This window comes from Parastagonospora nodorum (genome assembly GCF_000146915.1).
Source record: "Parastagonospora nodorum SN15 chromosome Unknown scaffold_12, whole genome shotgun sequence".
Taxonomy (NCBI): domain Eukaryota; kingdom Fungi; phylum Ascomycota; class Dothideomycetes; order Pleosporales; family Phaeosphaeriaceae; genus Parastagonospora; species Parastagonospora nodorum.
In genome coordinates this window covers 719455-739886 of record NW_001884560.1, presented here as the reverse complement: position 1 = coordinate 739886, position 20432 = coordinate 719455, and the positions used below count along the sequence as shown (strand labels likewise).

The 20432-nt window shown below is 54.6% G+C and overlaps 6 protein-coding genes across 6 annotated transcripts; 4 read left to right on the top strand and 2 right to left on the bottom strand.

Annotated features, from left to right (window-relative positions):
• Positions 1-15: 15 nt before the first annotated feature.
• Positions 16-801, bottom strand: SNOG_08239 (hypothetical protein; the record flags this gene model as incomplete). Its single annotated transcript, XM_001798509.1, has 2 exons — positions 16-453; positions 505-801. 2 exons carry the CDS (start codon positions 799-801, stop codon positions 16-18), a joined length of 735 nt encoding a protein of 244 aa, XP_001798561.1.
• Positions 802-1198: 397 nt separating this feature from the next.
• On the top strand, positions 1199-2993 carry SNOG_08238 (hypothetical protein; the record flags this gene model as incomplete). The annotated part of the gene is made up of 5 exons (XM_001798508.1): positions 1199-1423; positions 1610-1711; positions 1761-2405; positions 2426-2578; positions 2676-2993. The coding sequence occupies 5 exons, from the start codon at positions 1199-1201 to the stop codon at positions 2991-2993; spliced, it is 1443 nt and encodes a 480-aa protein (XP_001798560.1).
• A 3667-nt stretch (positions 2994-6660) lies between these two features.
• Positions 6661-7849, top strand: SNOG_08237 (hypothetical protein; the record flags this gene model as incomplete). Its single annotated transcript, XM_001798507.1, has 3 exons — positions 6661-7328; positions 7403-7525; positions 7729-7849. The coding sequence occupies 3 exons, from the start codon at positions 6661-6663 to the stop codon at positions 7847-7849; spliced, it is 912 nt and encodes a 303-aa protein (XP_001798559.1).
• A 1996-nt stretch (positions 7850-9845) lies between these two features.
• On the bottom strand, positions 9846-10436 carry SNOG_08236 (hypothetical protein; the record flags this gene model as incomplete). Its single annotated transcript, XM_001798506.1, has 2 exons — positions 9846-10165; positions 10313-10436. The coding sequence occupies 2 exons, from the start codon at positions 10434-10436 to the stop codon at positions 9846-9848; spliced, it is 444 nt and encodes a 147-aa protein (XP_001798558.1).
• A 2307-nt stretch (positions 10437-12743) lies between these two features.
• On the top strand, positions 12744-13017 carry SNOG_08235 (hypothetical protein; the record flags this gene model as incomplete). The annotated part of the gene is made up of 2 exons (XM_001798505.1): positions 12744-12815; positions 12967-13017. 2 exons carry the CDS (start codon positions 12744-12746, stop codon positions 13015-13017), a joined length of 123 nt encoding a protein of 40 aa, XP_001798557.1.
• Positions 13018-15162: 2145 nt separating this feature from the next.
• Positions 15163-20382, top strand: SNOG_08234 (hypothetical protein; the record flags this gene model as incomplete). Its single annotated transcript, XM_001798504.1, is given in 6 exon segments — positions 15163-15783; positions 15843-16232; positions 16482-16540; positions 16557-17548; positions 17590-17723; positions 17835-20382. 6 exon segments carry the CDS (start codon positions 15163-15165, stop codon positions 19578-19580), a joined length of 3942 nt encoding a protein of 1313 aa, XP_001798556.1. The 3' UTR covers positions 19581-20382.
• Between the last annotated feature and the right edge of the window lie 50 nt (positions 20383-20432).

Genomic DNA, 20432 nt, shown 5'->3' with positions numbered 1-20432 from the left:
CCGTCACCACACGCGTTACCACATATCTTCCATGTCGACCATAGCTTCCATCTCATCTGCAAAAGGATCGTCTTCTCCACCAGCTGTCCGCACAGGCAGTGTTTTTGGAGCTGAAGTGTTTTGCTGCGCACTTTCTGCGAGCAGCGCATCTAACTCATCCTCATCTGGACCAGCCCTTTCGGCGCCCTCTTCACCCTGCTCCACGCCCTCCATGCTCTCCGTCGCCTGCTCCGTTGTAGGCGCTTGAACGACGACCTCATCGGCATCTTCCTCTTCGTATGCCGACGTCCGCCGCGGCTTGCCCTCGTCTATCCATTCTTTGCGCATCATCTGCATGCGCTTGGTGTGTCCCACCTTCTCGATTATAGTGAGCGCATCAGCAAACTTGGCGCGGGGGTATAGGTCGTCGAGCCACAATTGGTACATGTTCAGCATGCGCGCAATGTCTCCGTACTGTGCAAATCTTAGTGATCATGACAGAATTGGCGACAGCCTGTTGCATACCTCATGCCCCTTCCCTTTAAAGCGTAGACGGTCTTTCGAAATCCTCCGCAGTCTTGGGATGCCTGGGTCAGACAATAGCCTGTTGTCGTCGAGCTTCGGTATAGGTATGCGTTTCTTCGTAATGATGATCTCCTCGTCGATGCCCAGTCCATCGCCGGCATTGCCTGAGCCTTTGCTGGCATAAGCTGGTCTCGTCGACTCGGCTTGGGTGCCTGAGATATCTCTGCCTTCGGTGATGCCATTGAGAATATTGTCGAGTTCGTCATCTGACGGTGTGTTCGCTCTACTGGGAGCCATATTATGGTACGTGTGTTCGTATGGCGTTTTACTGTGTAGACGTGTGCAATCAGTGCCTCTGCTGGACGGCCGCTTAATGACACTCAACGCGCGACGCGACTTAGCGCGACTTAGCGCGACTCACAGCCACGTGCACGGACGATGCGCTAGCGCAGCCACAGCACTCTAAATCATCGACAGGGTCCTTCATCACTATCAAAAACAACGGCACGCGCGAATGACTGAAATCCGGTCGGCGAACTCAGCTAGCACCTCAATAGAAGACACGAATTACCTACGTGTGGCGATAGCCCGGCCTTTATCATAACCGAAATTCGACGACACTAGGCGTTCCTGGACTCCGCCGACAAACTTCCCCGTTGTTGCGAGCCAGGCCGCTCACCCAGAACCTAGCGACATGGCTCGCTCTACAGCAGACTCTCAAGGGGCCATTATATCGAGACTGAATTATCTACTGGAGCGCGCTCGTTCTGTTAAGCCGAGCACATCTATCGACCCTCCCTTGCAAGTCTCTGATCTGATCCGGGAAGACGAGTTTCTCTTTGACCCCATAGAAGGCAGCGATGAGGCACGTCGTCTCTCAGTGGAAACGGCGGCGAAGTCTCTCTTCTACGCCAACTTGGTAAGCTCTCCCACATGCCCTGTATACGTTGCTCATCTTTGTAGGGTTCCACTCGCATCGGGGAGCCAGCGTTTGTGTCTATCTGGAATCTGCTCGATATTCTTCAATACTGCGGAGACCGAGGTACTTAATTCCATCCCTTCATAAGCAACATGTCTAATAATGTTAGATATATGTTCTCCGCAGGCAACCCTACTGCTGATCGAAGAACTGCTCGACAGCCAGTCCATCGAGGGCTGCCGGGTTGTGTTCAACTTTTTGGAGTCCCGAAGAGAAGCCATCATTGCTGTAAGGTCCAACGACGCCCCAATTGTGGACCTAGCTGATGTTCTCCCAGATCAACTCCAAGAACAAGGATCTCGTTATCCTACGATTATGCAATGAGCTTCTTCGCCGCCTATCTCGTGCCGAGGATCCAGTATTCTGTGGACGTGTGTACATTTTCATGTTCCAGAGCTTCCCCCTGGGCGACAAAAGCTCGGTCAACCTGCGTGGCAACTTTCACGTGGAGAATGTGACGACGTTCGAGGACTTCTTGAAGGATTCGAGTACGGAAGACGACCAGATGCAAATCGACGACATGGAGGCTGAACCTGTACTAAAGGGAGAGTCCAAGTCAGAGGAACACAATGTCAAGCTTGGAAATTCCAACGTACAGAAAGATGAACTGTCTTCCACGATGGATATCGATTCCCTCTATCCAGTGTTCTGGTCATTACAACATTCTTTCTCGAACCCGCCCCGGTTGTTCGAGGAGGATCACTTCAAACATTTTCAAAAGAGCCTGGAGGCCACTCTCGCCAAATTCAAAGAAGTGCCTAAGGTAATACAGGCTGGGGACTCTGAGCGAACAAAGGAGCAGATGGATCAAGATGGAGATGATTATGACGCTTTTGGCAAACGCCTACAACCCCAAATATCTCACAAGCCGCGATCTGTTCAAGCTTGGAGGTACGCAATCAGAGACAAATTGGTTGAGGCGCTATGACTGATAATTTCTAGTTGAGCGATCTCGCTTTTCAACGGCACATCCTTGTCCAAGCACTGATACTTGTCGACTTCCTTCTCACCCTGACAGAGAAGGCGAAGAGCAAGTCTATCTACCAGAAAGCCCAAAAGGCTATGCAGTACAACTTCACCCTTCGTGAAGAAGATGTGAGTGGCAATGCATCTGTTCCCCGCGCGGCTACTCCTCCCCGTGTGCCACCAAGGGCCATGATCATCGTTGTCTCGGCTGACCACAAGAGCACAGACCGAGTGGGCATTGGGCATCAAGACCGCCATTGCAAATTACCTGCAGGAGGGTCCAGATGGCAAATTCTACTACCGGATGGTGGACACGGTCCTCTCCCGTGATAAGAACTGGGTCAGGTGGAAAATGGAGAACTGCCAGCCATTCACTCGCGACCGAGTCGCCACTAAGGATTTCCTAAAGGCGAAGTCTGGCGCGCAAAAAGCTGTTGCGAATAAGGCGAACAGGAAGCCCATGGGCGTGCCTGGCTCTCTGAAGTTTCTCTATAACACCGAGGCAGAGACGGGCCTTGCACAATTACGGAACGCGGAAAAGTAAGTGCTCCGTCTGACCGATTGACATGCACATACAGCTGCTCACGCCTGCCAGAACCAAGGTGCCAGATGCAGAGTCATATGCAGATAAAGTCCGAATGACTGACATGGACTTGGAGATGCCTGGGACAGAAGAGGAGAAGCGTGAATTGATAGGCAAGAAGTCCAGCTTCGTGTGGAAGGGGCTTCGCCTCGCTTCCAAGAAGCAGCTCAGCTCATTCGACAGGATCGAACATGGCAAAGGGCTGGAGGCTCTTCAGCCGGCTAACCCTTCCACTGAGGCGAATGATGGCGCTGTGCCCATGGTTCCGGTTGACCGGGGTGCTGCAGACCCACAAGTAGACTCAGAGCATCATAGCGTTGAGGAGCAGCGGCCCGACCATCAAGATAGTCAAGTGACGGCGGACTCAGCGGCGTGATGACAAGGACACAGGCGCCTTCACAGAATAGGTAGGAATAGTCGAGAAGAGTAAGCTCATGCACCTTCCCCAGGCTTGCTCCTCGTTACGACGGCGTGCAGTATGGGGAAGAAGGGTTGTGGCGTTTTGCCGCCGCCGTACTTTCAATACGAATGGACATGGGGAAGCATCTTTCCGAGCGATCATCAGAGTATCGATGTGAGCACGAACCGTCAAGGTCCGGCCGAGCGAACGTCTAGCCGCTGACGAAGTCTGTCAACCTGCGACGCTACGATGTACAACGAGAACTGGAGCAGGTGGTGGAGATGAAAGGGCCCCAGCGAGTTCAATTACAGCCTGCACGGTCTGCTAATGCCAGGGAGGGTACACTTGCGATTCCCCGGGATATGATCTGATGTAACAGCAATGATCGAAGGGCCTGGGTCCAGTACCTGGCAAGTATGACGGAAGTCTCTGGAATAGCAGATCTGAGATGGGGGCAACAAAGCTGTCGCGGACCAGGCTTGTTGACGCGGGCGATGGGCCGTTCAGTTCAGGCTCATTCTGGAACCAGAGTGCGCTGTCAGCACTTGACATTTGATCCACGTACGTGGACGATGGTGCATCCTGCCGAAATGAAAGGGGACTCGCTGTACCACCGTCCCAGCCGGTTCCCGCTTGCGAAAAAGCACTGCGACTGTGCTATGATGCATGGTGGGACGGTTTCGAGTGCCAAGTCTCGAACGACACACGACGACGACTGACGACAGCACCATTTCGTTTCCACCTGCGATGGTATGGTCAATGCCTGCGATGGAATGGTCAATGCAGCAGGCTTGGGTGGGTCGAGCATAATTTTGGAGGCAGCATCTTCTGCCGATGTGTGGCAGACACCCTTGCGAGCATCAAACCCGCAGTTGTTCTAAGCTCCACCAATAATGGCGTGTTGGAAAATTCCGCCGCGGTTTCGCAGCTCCTGTCATTTACTACCCACGCCCATCGGTCCAACCAATCGGTCTTGGCGGCGTTTTGCAAATGGACCGCGATGCCGCCCTCGGCATAGCTTTCGAGATTGCATCTGGCAGAAAATGTGTGGTTTCTGGGTGGTTGCGAAACGACCCAAACGCTGGTGGTTACCCGTGTGTGCCCCGCGAGCACCACAGCGCCATTCGCTCGTTTTGCTAATGTATCCGCATGTGCCGAACGATGCATTCGTACCAGCGCGGTGGTCAGTTTCGTCGCCCGCGCCTAACGTGAGTGTTGAATCGGTTGCAGTGGCCTGTAGCTGGCCTCTGGCCACGGGCGAAGCTGGCGATCGGCGCGGAATGGCCTTGCAAAACAAGCATGGGGTGGCTTGCGGCCATGGCGCAGGCACTTGTTCCCTGCAGAGATGACAGACGGCGTTGTCGCAGCCTCATCCGACCATGATGGAACGACGCTTTGTTGAGAAGCGTATTTCATGACGCGTGCGATGGAAGCCATGTTTCTTCCTCAGCTCGCCCATCGCCCGCTGTCAAATCTCAAAGCGACCCACCCCGGCGTTGCACGGCGTACAGCACCAGCACCAGCAGGCTTCGAGAAACATGATCCCGGGGCGGGCCGGACTGAGGCCGTTGATCGCTTGTCCAGCCAGATCTCTTGCTCGTTCGCACACCAGGACGCCCTCATTGGCAGCATGCATAGACTAAGCGCCGACAAGTCGCTACGACGCATTGCGCAGGTGTCCAGCTACAGCGATACAAAACCAGCTAGACGCGCTTTGCTGGGTGATGCTGGATGCTGCCCAGAAAACCGTAACGGCTGAAGACCGTTCCACCTCCGATGTTCATGCATCTTACGGGCGCGATTAGCGGCTCAGAGGACTAGCAAGGCTGATGCAAAGCGTTCCTGACGCAATTTACGGCCCACATCCGTGAACAAGACAGGTGCCAGAGGGGAACCTCAGAACTTAGAAGTCCGCGGCCATTCGCCGTCGGACGCACCCGCATGGAAGCCGGCTAGATGACGCGGGAAAGTGTCGTGAAGTGTCGTGGTTACTCGACAGTAGCCCTGGAGCAGGGCACAATCATCCGCTTGCTGGCCCAAGTCCGACAACCGACCTCACCACCCATCTTCGTCCACCCACCACATCGACTAAAGCAGCAACGCCAGCAGACACCCCGCAACTTCTGCTAATAAGCGTTGCCGAGCTGGGGGGCCCTGCAACCTCTGTGCCCCAACCCTGGCTCCTTGCTGCATCATGTCCCTTGAGCTCCCGTTTGTGCTTTGGCCATGCATTAAGCCAATAATGGCGCCCCCATCTGCCTTCATGGTCGATTGTTCGACGCCACGGAGCAGACCATGCTCGTCGGCGGTTTTCTCCACGCATCCATGAGCAACCTGCAGAACCCCCATGTTGACGCACAGCCGCCATGCCGCCATTCACCTCGACTGGAGGGTACCCCGGCACCAGCACACATGATCCAGAACCCTTGCGAAGCGGGAGCGGGCGTCTCTTCTTCACAGGGCCGAGCTACCGCATCCCTGTGTCCAGGCGCTCTTGGGTACCTGCTGGCCCTCGACCGTCACGCTTCTGGCTGTGTAACAGGCTCCAGGTCCTCAGTAGAAAATCATGTTCCATGCATCGTCCTACCCCAGTCTTCGCTTTTCTCTTAACCTCGATTTTATCCGGATCGTCGACAGTAGAGTGCCGTCAAGCCTTTCTGTGTGAATGATCTGTTGCTCTCCCCTGCCCTGCCGCTATCGCTGATATAGCCTCCGACGGTTCCTGACCATACCTACAAAGGGTCCCTCATCGTCAACCTTGGACTGACTCTTCTGATCATCACGAGCAAGCCGGCTGCTCATCATCTTCTGTCGATCAACTATCAAGCGCCCGTTGCCAGCACCAGTCTTATCTTGGTTCTGTTTCCCCCAACAGATTCTATTTCAAGCTCGACGTTGCACCAAAGCTCCGCGCCTCAATCCCTTCTTCAAGGTGCGACATCAGCCATTCAGCCTGGCTCATCACCTCAGCAATTCCAACGACAACTCGACCCAGTACCAGCAAGCTATCTGTTTGTAACAGCATTACGACCTTAACGCCTCGAGTGAACCCATACTCCAGCTTTCCATAAAGCATCACCATCATCTCCACGAACTCAGTCACCGTCAGCCAGCCCCGCACTGGGACTGAATAACGACCTGGTCTATTTCGTAGCAGCTCCCCCGACTTTACGTCCTTTTTAGTCAATCTTCACGATTGTTCACCCCGTCTTGCCTCTCATATCTCCAATGGTTGACGGAAACTTCATCATCCCTTTGTCTCCGCCTAGCTCGCCGCGCATGTCTGCGTACGGCACGAATTCTGCCGAGAACAAGTGGCAATCTTCCGACATCCGGACTCTTGAGCACACTCCTCCACACTCGGACAGCGACATGGCTATGCTTCAGGCTGAGGTAGCTGGGCATGGCTACGACCACAAGCGTCCTATGATGCGATCACACAAGAGCTTTCCCTACATGCTTGACAACAAAAGCCACCTCCATGGTGGCTCCGAGTCACCCTCTGGTTTAGGCGATATTGAAGAGCATGATGTGCCAAACGTCACTTTCGGCGGATCAGCACCGACAAGTCCCATCTCGAGACTTACTCCTCCATCGACACACGATGGCAACGCATGTGAGAAGCTGGAGGACCAAGACGACGATCTCATTCTCGACGACAAGGACGAGGACTGTGATGGCGATATTAAAGACGAGAACAGACCCCCTATGTCCGCTGCTGAGATCCGCGCGGCCAAGCGCAAAATGAAGCGCTTCAGGTTGACACACAACCAGACCCGCTTTCTTATGAGCGAGTTCGCTCGTCAGGCTCACCCTGATGCTGCTCACCGAGAACGCCTTGCTCGCGAGATTCCCGGTCTCAGCCCACGACAAGTTCAAGTTTGGTTCCAGAACAGGTACGCATTAACACGAGATCGATCTCGACATGACTGACAGACAGTAGGCGAGCAAAGCTCAAGCGTCTTACTAGCGACGACCGCGAGCGCATGATGAGGTCTCGCGCCCTGCCGGACGACTTCGACATGGCACAGGCACTGCACTCTCCATTTGGCAACCATCACGGTCTTGGGACGCCACTGGCATCGCCAGGATCGTACGCTCCAAGCTTCGCGGAAAGCAACATGATGCGCCCCCTAAGCATCGACACCTTGAGGCGAGGGCCACTTGACTCCCACATGTCGCCAACCGGTATCTCACCGGCTTTTGGTGGCTTTACATTCACGCCACCTCAGTCAGCGACTGACACTCTGTCACCAGTATCAGCACATGGTGAATCTCCTTTCGGCTTCAACTCAGCCCCACTGGATACCAGCCCAAGGACATCAAACCCCTTCTCAATGCCTGTCAGCGCGCCACCAGCATACGCAGCACAACACAGCATTCCCCGGCTAACGCTGCACGCCGATCGCATCAATAGAAGTCGGGCAGAGTCACTGCAATCGCCACTTAGGACTAGCATGAGCTACAGCACTGACAACATGCACGGCTCGCCAGACACCAGTCACTCGGACGGCTCCCGATCGTACTCAAGCTCCATGATGCCCTACGGCATCGGCTACTCATACTCTCCAGTGCCTGGCTTCCAAGCATCTAGTTCTCAGAGGATGCGCTCATTCTCGAACGGTGTACCCCGCCGCATAGAACTCAGCACACACTATACCCCCAGCCGGAGCCACCACACACCACAAACAGCCCATTTCCCGTCCTACTCTGGGTCACCACTTGGCACTCCTCAAGGCTACTCGATGCCCCAGCTGAGTGCTCCACATCATCTCAGTAGCTTTTCCAATTCGTATCTACGCAACGATTCGGCCCACAACGAACAATATCCCGGCGTTGGTTCCGTTCTCGGAGAAGTCATGGACCACCACTCAAATCACAGCCAAGCCAACGACGACGACAACGATCAACTATCCCAGGGTTACTGATCGAGAACCACGTGTTTGCTTGTTCTCTCTTCAGCACGGGCTTATTATTAGCAAAGGCGTTTTATCGGTGTGGCACGGCGGGACTCCGTGGATGTGGGTACTTTCCCACCCAACAAAAACATGGCAAATGAGCGATACTCCTTTGAGCATGCTGGGATCTTACGACTTTGAATTACTGTTCTGGACTTCTTCGGTACCTTCCACTCGACTACCGGGTCGTTTTGTCCTCCGTAACGCCGCACCTGTAGTGGCTTGTTTCATGTTTGGGGCGGTGGCGTGGAACCGCTTTGTCCCGATTTTGTTATCGCTTCACTTTCTGACATCAACATCATTTTTTAAAACAGAACCTTAATGGCGCTGCTGGTATACCCTTCTACTGTATCTACTTTTACGCACCCATTTTTTCTTTCTTTAGGAACTCCTCTTGTAGATGGCTGGAACTCGTCTGTTTGTGACTTTCTGTACACACTTCTCTTCTTGCCTCTTGTTGTTTACGACTACATTACTATTGGATAACAATATCACCTACTACAAAAAAGCCCATACTGCAGAACACCCACACCGTTCTGAAAATGTCAAATACGATAGAATACGAATCAAACCAAACGATACCCCATAAATCTTGCCTTCAAACCCTTGTGCGCACCGTGATCTGTGATCGTCATTTCAACATCCGGATATTGCTGCGCAGCACTGGTGGGCGGTCCCTGGCTACGACACAGATTGCAACCGCAGGGGATCTACGGAGCCATGTCTAACACCAACGACTTGTTATACCCAAGCGACTCAGCACGAGTTCGCCGCCGGAACATACCAGGCGACATCGGAAGATTCACAGTCTCGGGCCTCATGTTCCACTACGTATGGGGGCCGGTGGACCTCAGGCCATGATGGTTCTCGCTTGCAAGCAACCACGTTCCAGTGTCACCTCAAGCTGCAGGCTCGAATGACGGAAGTCGGCTCAAGTGTTGCCGAAAAGCCCCCCAAAAAAAAGTGTAGACTAAAATATACCAACGTTGGTGTTTGTACCCACTCTACAACAAAAAGTAAAGTTTTCTACATACCAACACAACTTACTCGCCCAGTGAGCTTGTCCCTGTCCCTGAGGCCAACGCCATGCCGCGAAGAATATTCCGTACAGAAGCTTCTATGGCTTCTTTGGCGTGTCGATCAGGCCCTTCGTTCAAGACTTTTGTTACCCCTCAGCAATATATTGCCAGCCGCATGACCTGCGGTACGGGCGTGGGCATGGCTTCTCCACACTTTACCCCAGACTGGAGAACCGGCTTTTGAGGCTCAGGAACCGAGTTTGCACGTTAGTGGTTCGCTTGCTTGCTTGATGGCAATGCATAAGGCATGTGGAGGGCTGCCGGACGGTAGCTGCATGGTGGAGATGTGTCGTGGTCGCGGTGGCTAAATTGCCAGGGCGCGAGAGGTCGATGGATAGTCCGATGCGAAAGAGCGAAAGGGCATGTGCGTTCCGAGTCATGCGATACCATACACGGACGAATAGAAAGGGCCGTTGATTTTGTTTCGAAACATCTTCGTCTTCAAGGGTGGTACATTTTGCGGGGAACACTGGTGTTCTGGACTGTCTTCTTGATAGGGTCGGTTTGCTGGGTTCCGCACATGTGCGTCTTGTTGATCGAGGGTCATGGCGTAGGGACATGGGTCCTTAACCCGGTCTAGTCCAGGGCAGCGAGAATGCGTGACACTCGACATGAAAAGCCTCTGCAGCGTCCTGCATGGAAGAGCATGCTTGATGTGGATCCTCAACTCATTAGAGTTATTGCTGGCTGCGCTGGCTTTCGGGAGTGTTAATTGCAGATAGATTGATGAGGCGCCAGCAGCTTGAGCGAGCCGCCGGCGCAAAGTATTGGTTTAAGGTACATCTTAGGCTTAATTGAGGCTGGGCATTCGTCAGCTTCAGCGAATTGGATGATAGCCTTCACCGTTCTCCCAGGAGTAGTTCCACAGCTTCGAGAAATGCTGGTACGCCATGGCAAAGGCGGGTCCTGCCAGGTATGCAGGATCTGGTGGGGGCTTCGGCCGTGTGATCTGGTGATCGCTCGACATTGCGGTGAGGCTTGTTCTCGCGAGGCAGAGACGTGGCGGTGTGATAGGCGACTGGTGGTCTGCTAGGCTTCAAAAGGCAACTAGACTCGCTCACATATTGACCAGGATCATTCCTTGTAAGACGACGTTGCAAGGGAACCGTTGAAATAAGTCAATTCGAACCGACGTCTCAGGTTACCACGATCGAGGCATTACCATCCAAACTAGCAGAACCGCACGTCTCTCCAATAGTATGAAGTCATCCAGGCAGTCCTCGGATGACGGTGGTCGCAACACGGTGCGCCGTTCCGATCGTCCCTGCTGCTCACTCCCTAACGGTGCAGGCAGGCTGCAGCTAAGGCAGTCCTCGCTGCTTTTGCAGCGGAGTACCTCCGCATCCCTTCACGATGTGGTCGCATTTGAGCTAACCGCTCTCCACAACCGGAAGATAGCGTAAGGCGCTGACACCCATCGAGGTGACAAAAAGCCCGTGTGCTGCAGGTAGGTATCGCGTCTGGCGACACTAACAAAAACATCTCCAAGGGCTCCGGAACGTCGTGCCTGAGATGGTTGATGGCACGGACTGCAGCGTTTACCCTACGCAATTCCGCTCCGCTTCCCATGCCGGCTGAACTCAAGTGGTTCGATAGGAAAGTTTGTCATGTAAGTCATGCAGCGCAGGGCGAGGGCTGACGCCAGCTCGTATTGCCTCCAACAGCCGGGAAGGGTCGTGGAGAAGGTGGAGTGCAAGATGTTGGATCTTCAGGCGCTGTAAGATCAGCCTTGTGCGACCTTGCTGCGGTTGGTCTTTCGGCGGCTGTTTGTAGGAAGGAAATGCCGTGGCGGCGGTGGGACTAAAGCGAGTCAGCAGTGCTTTCCTACTTGGGAACGGACTTGATCGTTTCAGGAAGGCATTGGTGGAATAAGAAGGCACGTGGGTCACGTGTAAGCGTATGCGCTGCTCCATCGCAAAAAGAACTGCGCCTCTAGCCTCAATCTTCACATGCCAACAGGGTCAACGCCGCAGTTGAGGTTCGTGACTCAAGTCTCAGTGAAGAAGATGTTGGTTATCCACCTCGATAGCAGCGAACGTCAGAAAACGCGGGAACAGGCATCATCCCTCGCTCGTTAGCCTCAGAAATGCTACCGAGGCTGTCCAAATGCTTCACCCTCACCTTGCGCAAGGTTGGGCGGCCCAGAATGTATGACGATGCAGAACAAGGCAGGTTGGAGCGAGAGGACGGGAGAGGTGGGTAAGGCGGCGGAGAAGAGACGGGAAGGAATCGCCCATCCCATCCCATCCCATCCATCCACATCGCACGAGCACACACCCGCATGATCTTGCTCCACACCTCCTTCTGTAAACGTTCTCTTGCAACCACCAACGGCTCAAAAGCAAAGTCTTAGCACATGCGATAGACATCGTCATGCGAAGTTGGTTTTGGCTCTGGGCTACCCTTTCCTCTCTGGCTGAAGGATGCCGAGGCGGCGTTCTTAGTGCCCGAGCATGTCTTACATACTGATCATGCTGCCTACTTGGCTCCAGCGACGGACAACCGAAAGCCCGAAACCGTCAGTCCCCAACACGAACGCGAAAGTATATTTTGAAACAGTGCTGAGCGGGCTGGCTCGCGCCGTTGATCGTGTTGGGTGAGCTCGGTCGACATGCGAGTCGTGGCTGTTGGCGCTTCTAGGGTGGCATTGTGGCAGGGCCTCGCATAAGTACCCAGGTGTGGGATCCAACAACAACGAGAGGTGGGAATTTCGAATCCGCTAGTGATCGGCCTCACAGTCGAGCACAGGAATCCGGTCGCCGGGATCGCTTTGCTACGGTAGTCTGCTTGGTTATCGGCTTCGCCGTACAAAGAATGCACAGCACGTGGTGGAGATTGCGCGATGCTGAGGCTCCGCTCCATAAGTTACGTCAAGATTCTCGGGATGAGGCAGCTCTCGGCGCTTTGCCAACCAACGCCTACCCACATCGTTCCACCTTCCATTGATCAACACCAGCTCGTCGACGCAATTCTCGTACGGTCCTGGCATGATGAGGGATGTACCAAGTGTTGAGGAGTCCTAGCCCTGAAGAAAACCTCCGAATCCTGCAGCGACGGTAAGCTATAATCTCGGTACTCGACATGGAGGGGTAGTACGAGAGCCTGGACTCCGGCACATGGAGAAACTCGTCTGTTTTGCGTTTCTGATAGAGATTTTGTCATGCGCACCGTCGTAATACTGTTGTACAAATGTAGGTGCCGAAGTTTCAAATCTGCAATCCAACGACGCGGTGTCTCCAGCCAAAACCTGGGCCCCGGGCGCAGCTAGCACAACATGAGGCTGCATATGTCATTGCGGCTGTTACTTGGTACCGCCGCGCTGCCGCTGTGCTACCGTCGACTGTCTGTGAGTCAGCTGGAATGGTTCAGAGATGGTGGCTATGACGTAAAATGTCTTTTGACGAAAGTACAAATCGCACTTGGTGCTTTCGGTTTGATCGTACCACCGACATGCAGCCGTGTACTGCGAATACGGATTATCAACAACGACTCATGAGGAACAAAGTGTCAACCACGAGGCAAAGCGTACATGGGCACCCATAGCCTGAAGCTATGCATAGCATCGTTGGGTGTAGGGTTGGACAGTTGGACAGTAAGGCCCTGTGTATCAACCACGAGGAAAAGTGTACAGGGGCATCCCATAGCTTGGAGCTATGCCGAGTACCAACAGGTGTTGGAATCGACGACAAGGCCTCGTGTATAGCTTCATGGTATGGGATAGGCCGCCTGCTGTTGTCACCCGGTCTCTCCCTGTTGTAACTGAGAACATGTGGTATGTCGCCGCTATAAGCACACGGATGCAGGGTGCGGCTCAGATATAGACGTAGAACAGGTCGCTACTTAGGCTGGCGCTGGTGTGAAGGTCAAGATGACCCACCAGCTAAGTGCCCATCTGCGTGCAGTCCTGCCAATGCACAATCCTAGAGTATGCTGCTGAGGTATGTCCAACGTCTGATTCGGCAAAAAGGTATATCGAACGTCTTCTGGAAGCTGTGCCGACGTTGATCTAGTAGTTCCGATCATATCTCAGTGTGGTTCAGGCTAACGTTAAACTTTCCGATCATGGCTTCCACGCTAAGTCGATCTTGATAGGCACTACTTTTGGAGATCGCAGAAGCTAGACATGCTCTCCACGACAAAGTAGTCTACATAGTTCAACGGTTATCTCTCATCCGTCTGGTCATGCAAGCAAGCCCCTTGCCATTGTCCAACTCGTACTATTTGACACAGCGTTGTAAGCGAGCCCCTCAGGTAGCAATGCATCGCCTGGATCTGGACGACGCCATCAGAAAGTGAGGCTGGGAGTACGAAGGTTGTCGACTCATCACATCGCACTAGAGTCGAGATGCTGGAACCTGTGGTTGCGTCAAGCGATGTCTATCGATAAGAGCTGGTACACTTGGGGTAGTGCCCATCACTTCTAACTTTGGAACAATAGCAGAGTCACATGTCCCGGACTTAAGCGGCCCAGAGCTTTCACATGTCCGTCATTGTGCATATGCGCGCATGAGAATTTCAACACAGCGGCAACTTTTTTTCCTTGCTCAAGGCGGGGTAGGTAGATGCGCAAGCCATCCTGCTGTGCAGTGCTGTGCAGTGAAGGCCATTACCACCGGCACGTATGGCCAACGAAGGCATGTCCCTGTGCTTCACGAGGTCTCTGAGCAGTGTTACCGGTCGCAACGCGCCGTTGCGGAAAGCGAGTGGTGGCAACAGGACAGCGGGGTATAATCTATTGATTATTGCCTATCTCCAGAGCAGACTGCATCGCATGCACCTTCAGAGACGCCTGGAACGCGTGGAGCAAACATTGGTGTGAGAAGTCTGTGAAGCTCTTCATATTGTTTGCTACCCGCACTGCGGTGGCGATGAGATTGTTCCGTTCCACAAACAGTCTCATCCGATCCTCGTCGGGGCCACGTCGATGGCCCGGGGCGCAGCAGTGAGTCCATCATGCTGATGTGATGACTGCACCTGGACTCGTTTTGGTGAGTAGCGTGGCTTGCGCCTGCCTGAGCCGAAGGATCTGGGACGCACCTCCCTCTTGTGACTCCAGCCATCAACAGAGCCAGCGCGGACTCACCGGTGCACACAAAGGCGTGGAGCAGACAGTGCGTGCGAACAGCGCACAGTCAAACCAATGCGCGGCGCGTGAATGATTCAGTGTTGAGGGAGGGACGGAGTCAACCTTGGGCTCCTAATAGCTGGAGCACTTAGGTCCTTGATGCGGCTTAGCTGATTTTACTCGCCTCACAACATCACCAACGATTTTTCTCCCTTCTCCCAACACCCATCGTTGAGATTTATCAACACGACACATAGCAGCGGGCTCAGTGATTTTCACAGGAGCCGCTTGCCTTTTTCACAGACCCGTCTGTTGAAATTCTCCCCGGAGCACCTGTCACGACATATTTCACTCTCTGCAGTGAAAGCGCTCGGACAGCCTCCCGTCGCCCTATTTCCCAGGAGCCGACCACCCGTCCCTTTCTTTTCGCACCCCTCACCCACCGTGAGCCTGCACCGAGTCGCGCCTCCAGCGAACTCTTAATACGCAGTTACTGCTCTCTTTGCGCCGATCCGAGATCAGCGACGTCACCAGCGCATACTCAGCGGACGCGCAAGCCACCGCACCCGCACCTCGCGACCACGCCTTCCGACCACTCTCTCTCCAAACCCGCCACCCCAGGTTTCTAATGAGTGCATCCACCTCGAACGCGCAAAACCCCGTCATCGCCGCTTCCTCGACCGCTACGCCCGCGAACAGCTCCTCTGCAGGATCGTCCGCCAACGTGGCCGCTGGATCGGCTCAGCCCACTGCCCGCAGCTCTTACGCCAACGCGACTCAGAAGAACTCTTCTCCGACGATCGCGTCTAGCGGAGCGCCGCCCGTGGCAGTGGGAGGCCCGCAGACCGCGCAGCATGGGAAGAGCTCCTCTGTGTCTCCGGTGAACGGCGGCTCCATCAAGCCAGCCATTCCCACCATGCCTGCTATTGTCAGCGGAGGCCCCAATGGCAACGGCGACCACAGCCGCAAGCCCTCTGTACAGATGAAGCAGACCCCGCCCACCACCGCAGGTGGCCCGCCCTCGGGCATCAAGTTTGGGTCGCTTGCTGGCTCACCAGCGCCTGCGCACGCTCAGCCCGCAGTGCAGGGCAGCCTCAATATCCAGGCTCAGAACCCGCGTGTCGCTTCACCAGCGCACTCGCCTTCGCCAATCCCGACACCCATCTCCGGCGGCCCCAAACCCGACGGTCTGCCTACGCGACCAAACCTGGTGTTCGGCGGCCAGGGCAGTGAGAGCAACGACGCTAACGTAAGTCACTCTACCATGGTTCACGATTTTAGTGAATTCTTTCTAACTGCTGTATCCAGGCCCGCATGAACATGCCCTCGCAGCCCAACTCCGTCCCCCAAGCTCAACACCTGCGCCGCGAATCTTCCCAGTCCGCGCACAGCGATATGAGCAACGCAAACATGAGCCGTAATTACTCCAACGGACGAGGCCGTGGCTACCCCCAGCACCCTCAATACCCCAACATGGCAAACCAGTCCCCACAGCCGTTCCGTCCAGTCCCGCACCAGCATATGGGCCGTGGTGGTGGTCCCATGCCCCCAGCTTTCCAGCCACAAGGCATGCAACAAGGCTCCCCTTTCCGTCAGAACCGCAGCCCCGCCATTGCTCCCGCTACCATGCACCAGCAAGCTCATCTTGCAAACCCGCAGGGCATGCCCTATTACCAAGGCCAGCCCTACGCACAGCCGGTTCGTATTCCCCCTACTTTCTCTCATCCTTCTTCAATATCCGAGTACCGCAAGGCTTGCAAGTATACAGCAGCGCCTCGAGATTTTTCGCATCGTGTCACGCCCAAGTTAAGTAATTCGGTACTCCCAGAGGAGCCTGAACCGCCGGTTCCTCTCGAGACGCCGAATGCTCTTTCTGTTAAACGCGACTCTTTTATCTCTTCTTCAGCTAGCAAACCAGAACTATATCTAACAACTCAGCCACAACAGGGCATGTATGGTATGCCACCCCAAGGACTCGATCCGTACAATGGCTACTACGGTCAGACGTATGGACTGCAGCAGTTCCATTCACTACCCTGGCCACCCTGTGCCTGCCAGCCCTGGACGTACCCATGGATTCCCTCAACAGATGCCGACTCCTTATGGTGTCCCTGGCCCATACGGTCAGCCGCCCCAGGCTCAAGGCATGTCTCGTACCCCCTCGAACATGTCTGAGCGCCCTTCATCTGCCGTTCCTCAGCCGTCCACCCCTGCGATGACCAACGTCAATCACATCTCACACACCCACACGCCTAGCGTGACTGCTGCAAGCCCGGCGCCAAGCTCTACGTTTGAGCGCCCCAAGAAGCAAAGCAAGGCCATCGTGATTAAGACTGCCGATGGAGAGGTCGTGGACTTTAAAAAGCCCAAGGGTGCCTCCCCTGCACCTACTGCTGCTCTCGCTCCTCCCGCGCAGCCCCGCTCGCCTGCGATTGCTGCTACGCCTACTCCACCTCCACCATCTTCCAGCTCAGGAGATGCTGCCAAGACTGCCGAAGAGAAGAAGGCAGATTTCGTCAAGCAGTTCCAGGAGAAGATTCGCAAGCAAGAAGAGGCAGAGAAACAGGCGAAGGAGACCTCTGATGCGAGCGTCAAGGCCGATGCTGATGCCAAACAGAAGGCAGAAGAAGAGGCAAAGGCAAAAGCAGAACAAGAGTCCAAGCAGAAGGAAGAGGCCGAAGCCGCCGATAAGGCCAAGGTCGACGAGGAAGAGAAGAAGCGTCTCGAAGATGAAGAGATGGAGCGGATGATCGCTGAGATGGAAGAAGAAGAGAAGAAGCGTGAGGCGGACGAGAAGCGTTACGCCGAAGAAAAGAAGAAGAAGGCCGAAGAGGAAAAGGCCAAGGCTGGAGACAGGGTCAAGGAGGAGGAGGAGCGCCTCCGTAAGCTTGAGCGTGAAGCCGAAGAGGCCGAGAAGGCTCGCGAAGCAGAGACACCAGAGCAGAAGGCCGAGCGTGAAGCCAAGAACAAGGCTCTCTTTGCTGGCCTTAAGAAGAACACTCAGTTCGGACCTGGTGCGAACGGAGAAGAAGTCAGCGATCGACTGCTGCTCCAGTAGAGGCCGCTGCTCCAGCCATCGCTCAAGCAAAGCCTGCCAACGCCAAGTCCAAGCCAGCTGCTCTCAAGCTCGAGACGAACAAGCCTGTCGAGCCCGCACAGCCTACTGCCGGTATGCAGTCTCTTAAGTCTGCACGGTTTCCTCCCAGGTCCGAAGCGAGCTGGGTCGCCCTACCCTGAAAGGTATTCAGTCACCCAAACCCTGCTCTCAATGGCTGGTAGCAGGGAACAAGGGCCCGGCAGTACGACAAGGACTTTTTGCTCCAGTTCCAGGAGGTGTTCAAAGAGAAGCCTTCTACAGACTGGGACATGAAGTTGAAAGAGACTGTTGGTGATGGCACTGACTCTGCCCGTCCGCAGTCTGCTCGTCCAGGATCCATGATGGGCAGTGGCCGCCAACCTTCCCGTGGCGGTGCGCCCGGCAATGTCATGGGCAACTTCCAAGGATTCTCTACCACCCGCACCCTTCCTCCTGGCACAACTTCGCAGCAACGCTTCGAACAGGCATCGTCAGGTCGCGGACCTATGACCAATCCTCTCGCTCATGTCGTTATGGGTGGTGGACGTGGTCAATTCCCCATGGGCTCACCCATGGTCCGCCAAGCTTCTTACACAAACATGTCCGGAGGTGGTCCCAACTCGCCTCGTGTTGGCAGTTCACGTGGTAAGGGAGGAAGCCGACGTGGCCCCAACAAGAACGAGCAGCAAGAAGCGAAGGCTATGCCTCTCACCGCCGGTCAGGCAGTCAAGGATCTCAACCGTTCCGAGACCGGATGGAAGCCTACCAGCCTTACATCTACGCAGCCTCAACAAACTTCTGGTCACATGGCTCCGGACATGGTGCAGCGTAAGGTCAAGGCCGCTCTCAACAAGATGACCCCAGAGAAATTCGACAAGATTTCCGATCAAATCCTCGAGATCGCCGCACAGTCCAAGGATGAGAGTGACGGTCGCACTCTTCGTCAAGTCATTCAACTCACTTTCGAGAAGGCTTGTGATGAGAGCCATTGGTCGTCGATGTATGCCAAGTTCTGCAGTCGCATGCTTGCAACCATGAGCACCGAAATCAAGGATGAGAATGTCCGCGATAAACATGGCAACCCTGTGGTCGGCGGTGCTTTGTTCCGAAAGTACCTCTTGAACCGTTGTCAAGAAGAGTTCGAGCGTGGTTGGGAAATCAACCTTCCCGATGCCCCAGAGGAAGGCAAGGAGATTACTATGCTTACAGATGAGTACTACATTGCTGCTGCCGCCAAGCGCAAGGGTCTTGGTCTTATCCAGTTCATCGGTGAGCTGTACAAGCTTGGTATGCTTACGCTCCGCATCATGCACGAGTGTGTCCTCAAACTCCTTGACTTCGAGGGACTCCCTGATGAGTCGGCCATCGAGAGTTTGGTCAAGTTGCTCAGGACTGTCGGCCAGACCATGGAGTCCGCCGAGGCTGGTCCTAAGATGATCAATATGTACTTTGAACGCATCGAGAAGGTCATGAACATGGAAGGCCTTCCTTCTCGTCTGCGCTTCATGTTGCTCGACACCATCGACATCCGCAAGTCTGGTTGGAAGTCCAAGGATATTCTCAAGGGCCCCAAGACCATTGCTGAGATTCATCAAGAGGCAATTGTTGCTCAGCAAGCTGCCGAGATGGAGCGCAACCGGTCGAACCAGCGTGGTGGCGGTGGTCGCCTGCCCATGGGCCGCGGCGACGCCCGCTCGTTCTCTGGCGGTGGTATGATGCCTCCACCAGACACCAACAGCCGCGTCCAAATGGACGATCTTCGCAAGCTGTCCAAGGGTGCATCTGGTCGCAACATGAACGCTGGAGCGGCCCTCGGCCCATCCATGCTGGGTAACCGGAGTGGTAGTGGCCGCCGTGGTCTTGGCCCTGGCATGATGGGTGGTCGTGATGATTCTCACAACTCATCACGAACTGGCACCCCACCGGTAAAGGAGAAAGAGCCTACCGCGCACGCGAATGCTTTCAGGTAAGCACTTTATTCAATACTTAATCCGATGTATGACTAACGAATTTTAGTGCACTGGCAGCCCTTGAACCAGAAGACGTTAGCTCTCCTCCCCCCGCCGCAGACGAGCCTGCGGCCGCAGCGGAGACTAAGGCCTCTGAGTGATTATTTTCCACTTCGTTCGAGCGCGTGTCGGTTTCATACCCATAGACAACACCGCACGCGGTAACCTAATCGCTTGTTTCGTTGCATAGATCGGGGGCTGTATCAGCGCGCATTGCATTGCATTTCGCGGGGTTTCTTTATTGCAACATTCAAGACGGGGTTCAAAAGTTCTTTGTTATCGAACGCGAGGCATCAAGAGGTGGACGGGCTGTTTGTTGCCGTCATCTTGGCATGCGCTCCAGGTCTCGACAACTGTTTGGGCTCATGACGGCGTTCCGGACTTGGCAGAGGATGATGGGTCACACCTAACGCTTCTCACGAAGCGTCACTGGTGATTTGTTGGGCCCTGGACTTTCCTCATTTCATTGACTCAGCGTTCTCTCTTTACGGTAGGGCCGGGGCGATAGGGTCTACCAGACTTCTTGGGGATAATGCGGAGTTTCAGCTCATGTCATCACCTCATAGTCAATTCGTTTCTTGAGTTAAAATCTTCAGGACCGGTGGTTTGGTGGTGTGGCTTAATGCCGAGATGGAGGCAAAAACAGCGTTGCTTCGGCATGTGCTTTCTGCATCTACACTCAGGAGGGCATTTAGAAGAGGAACGTGTGGTGCAAACACTTTGTGTGCATACTTCGATCTCGTTAGAATACACCAGTCACTTCAACTTTGTGTCATGCTGTCTTTTGTGTTCCGTGTGTGACTAGAATAGCGC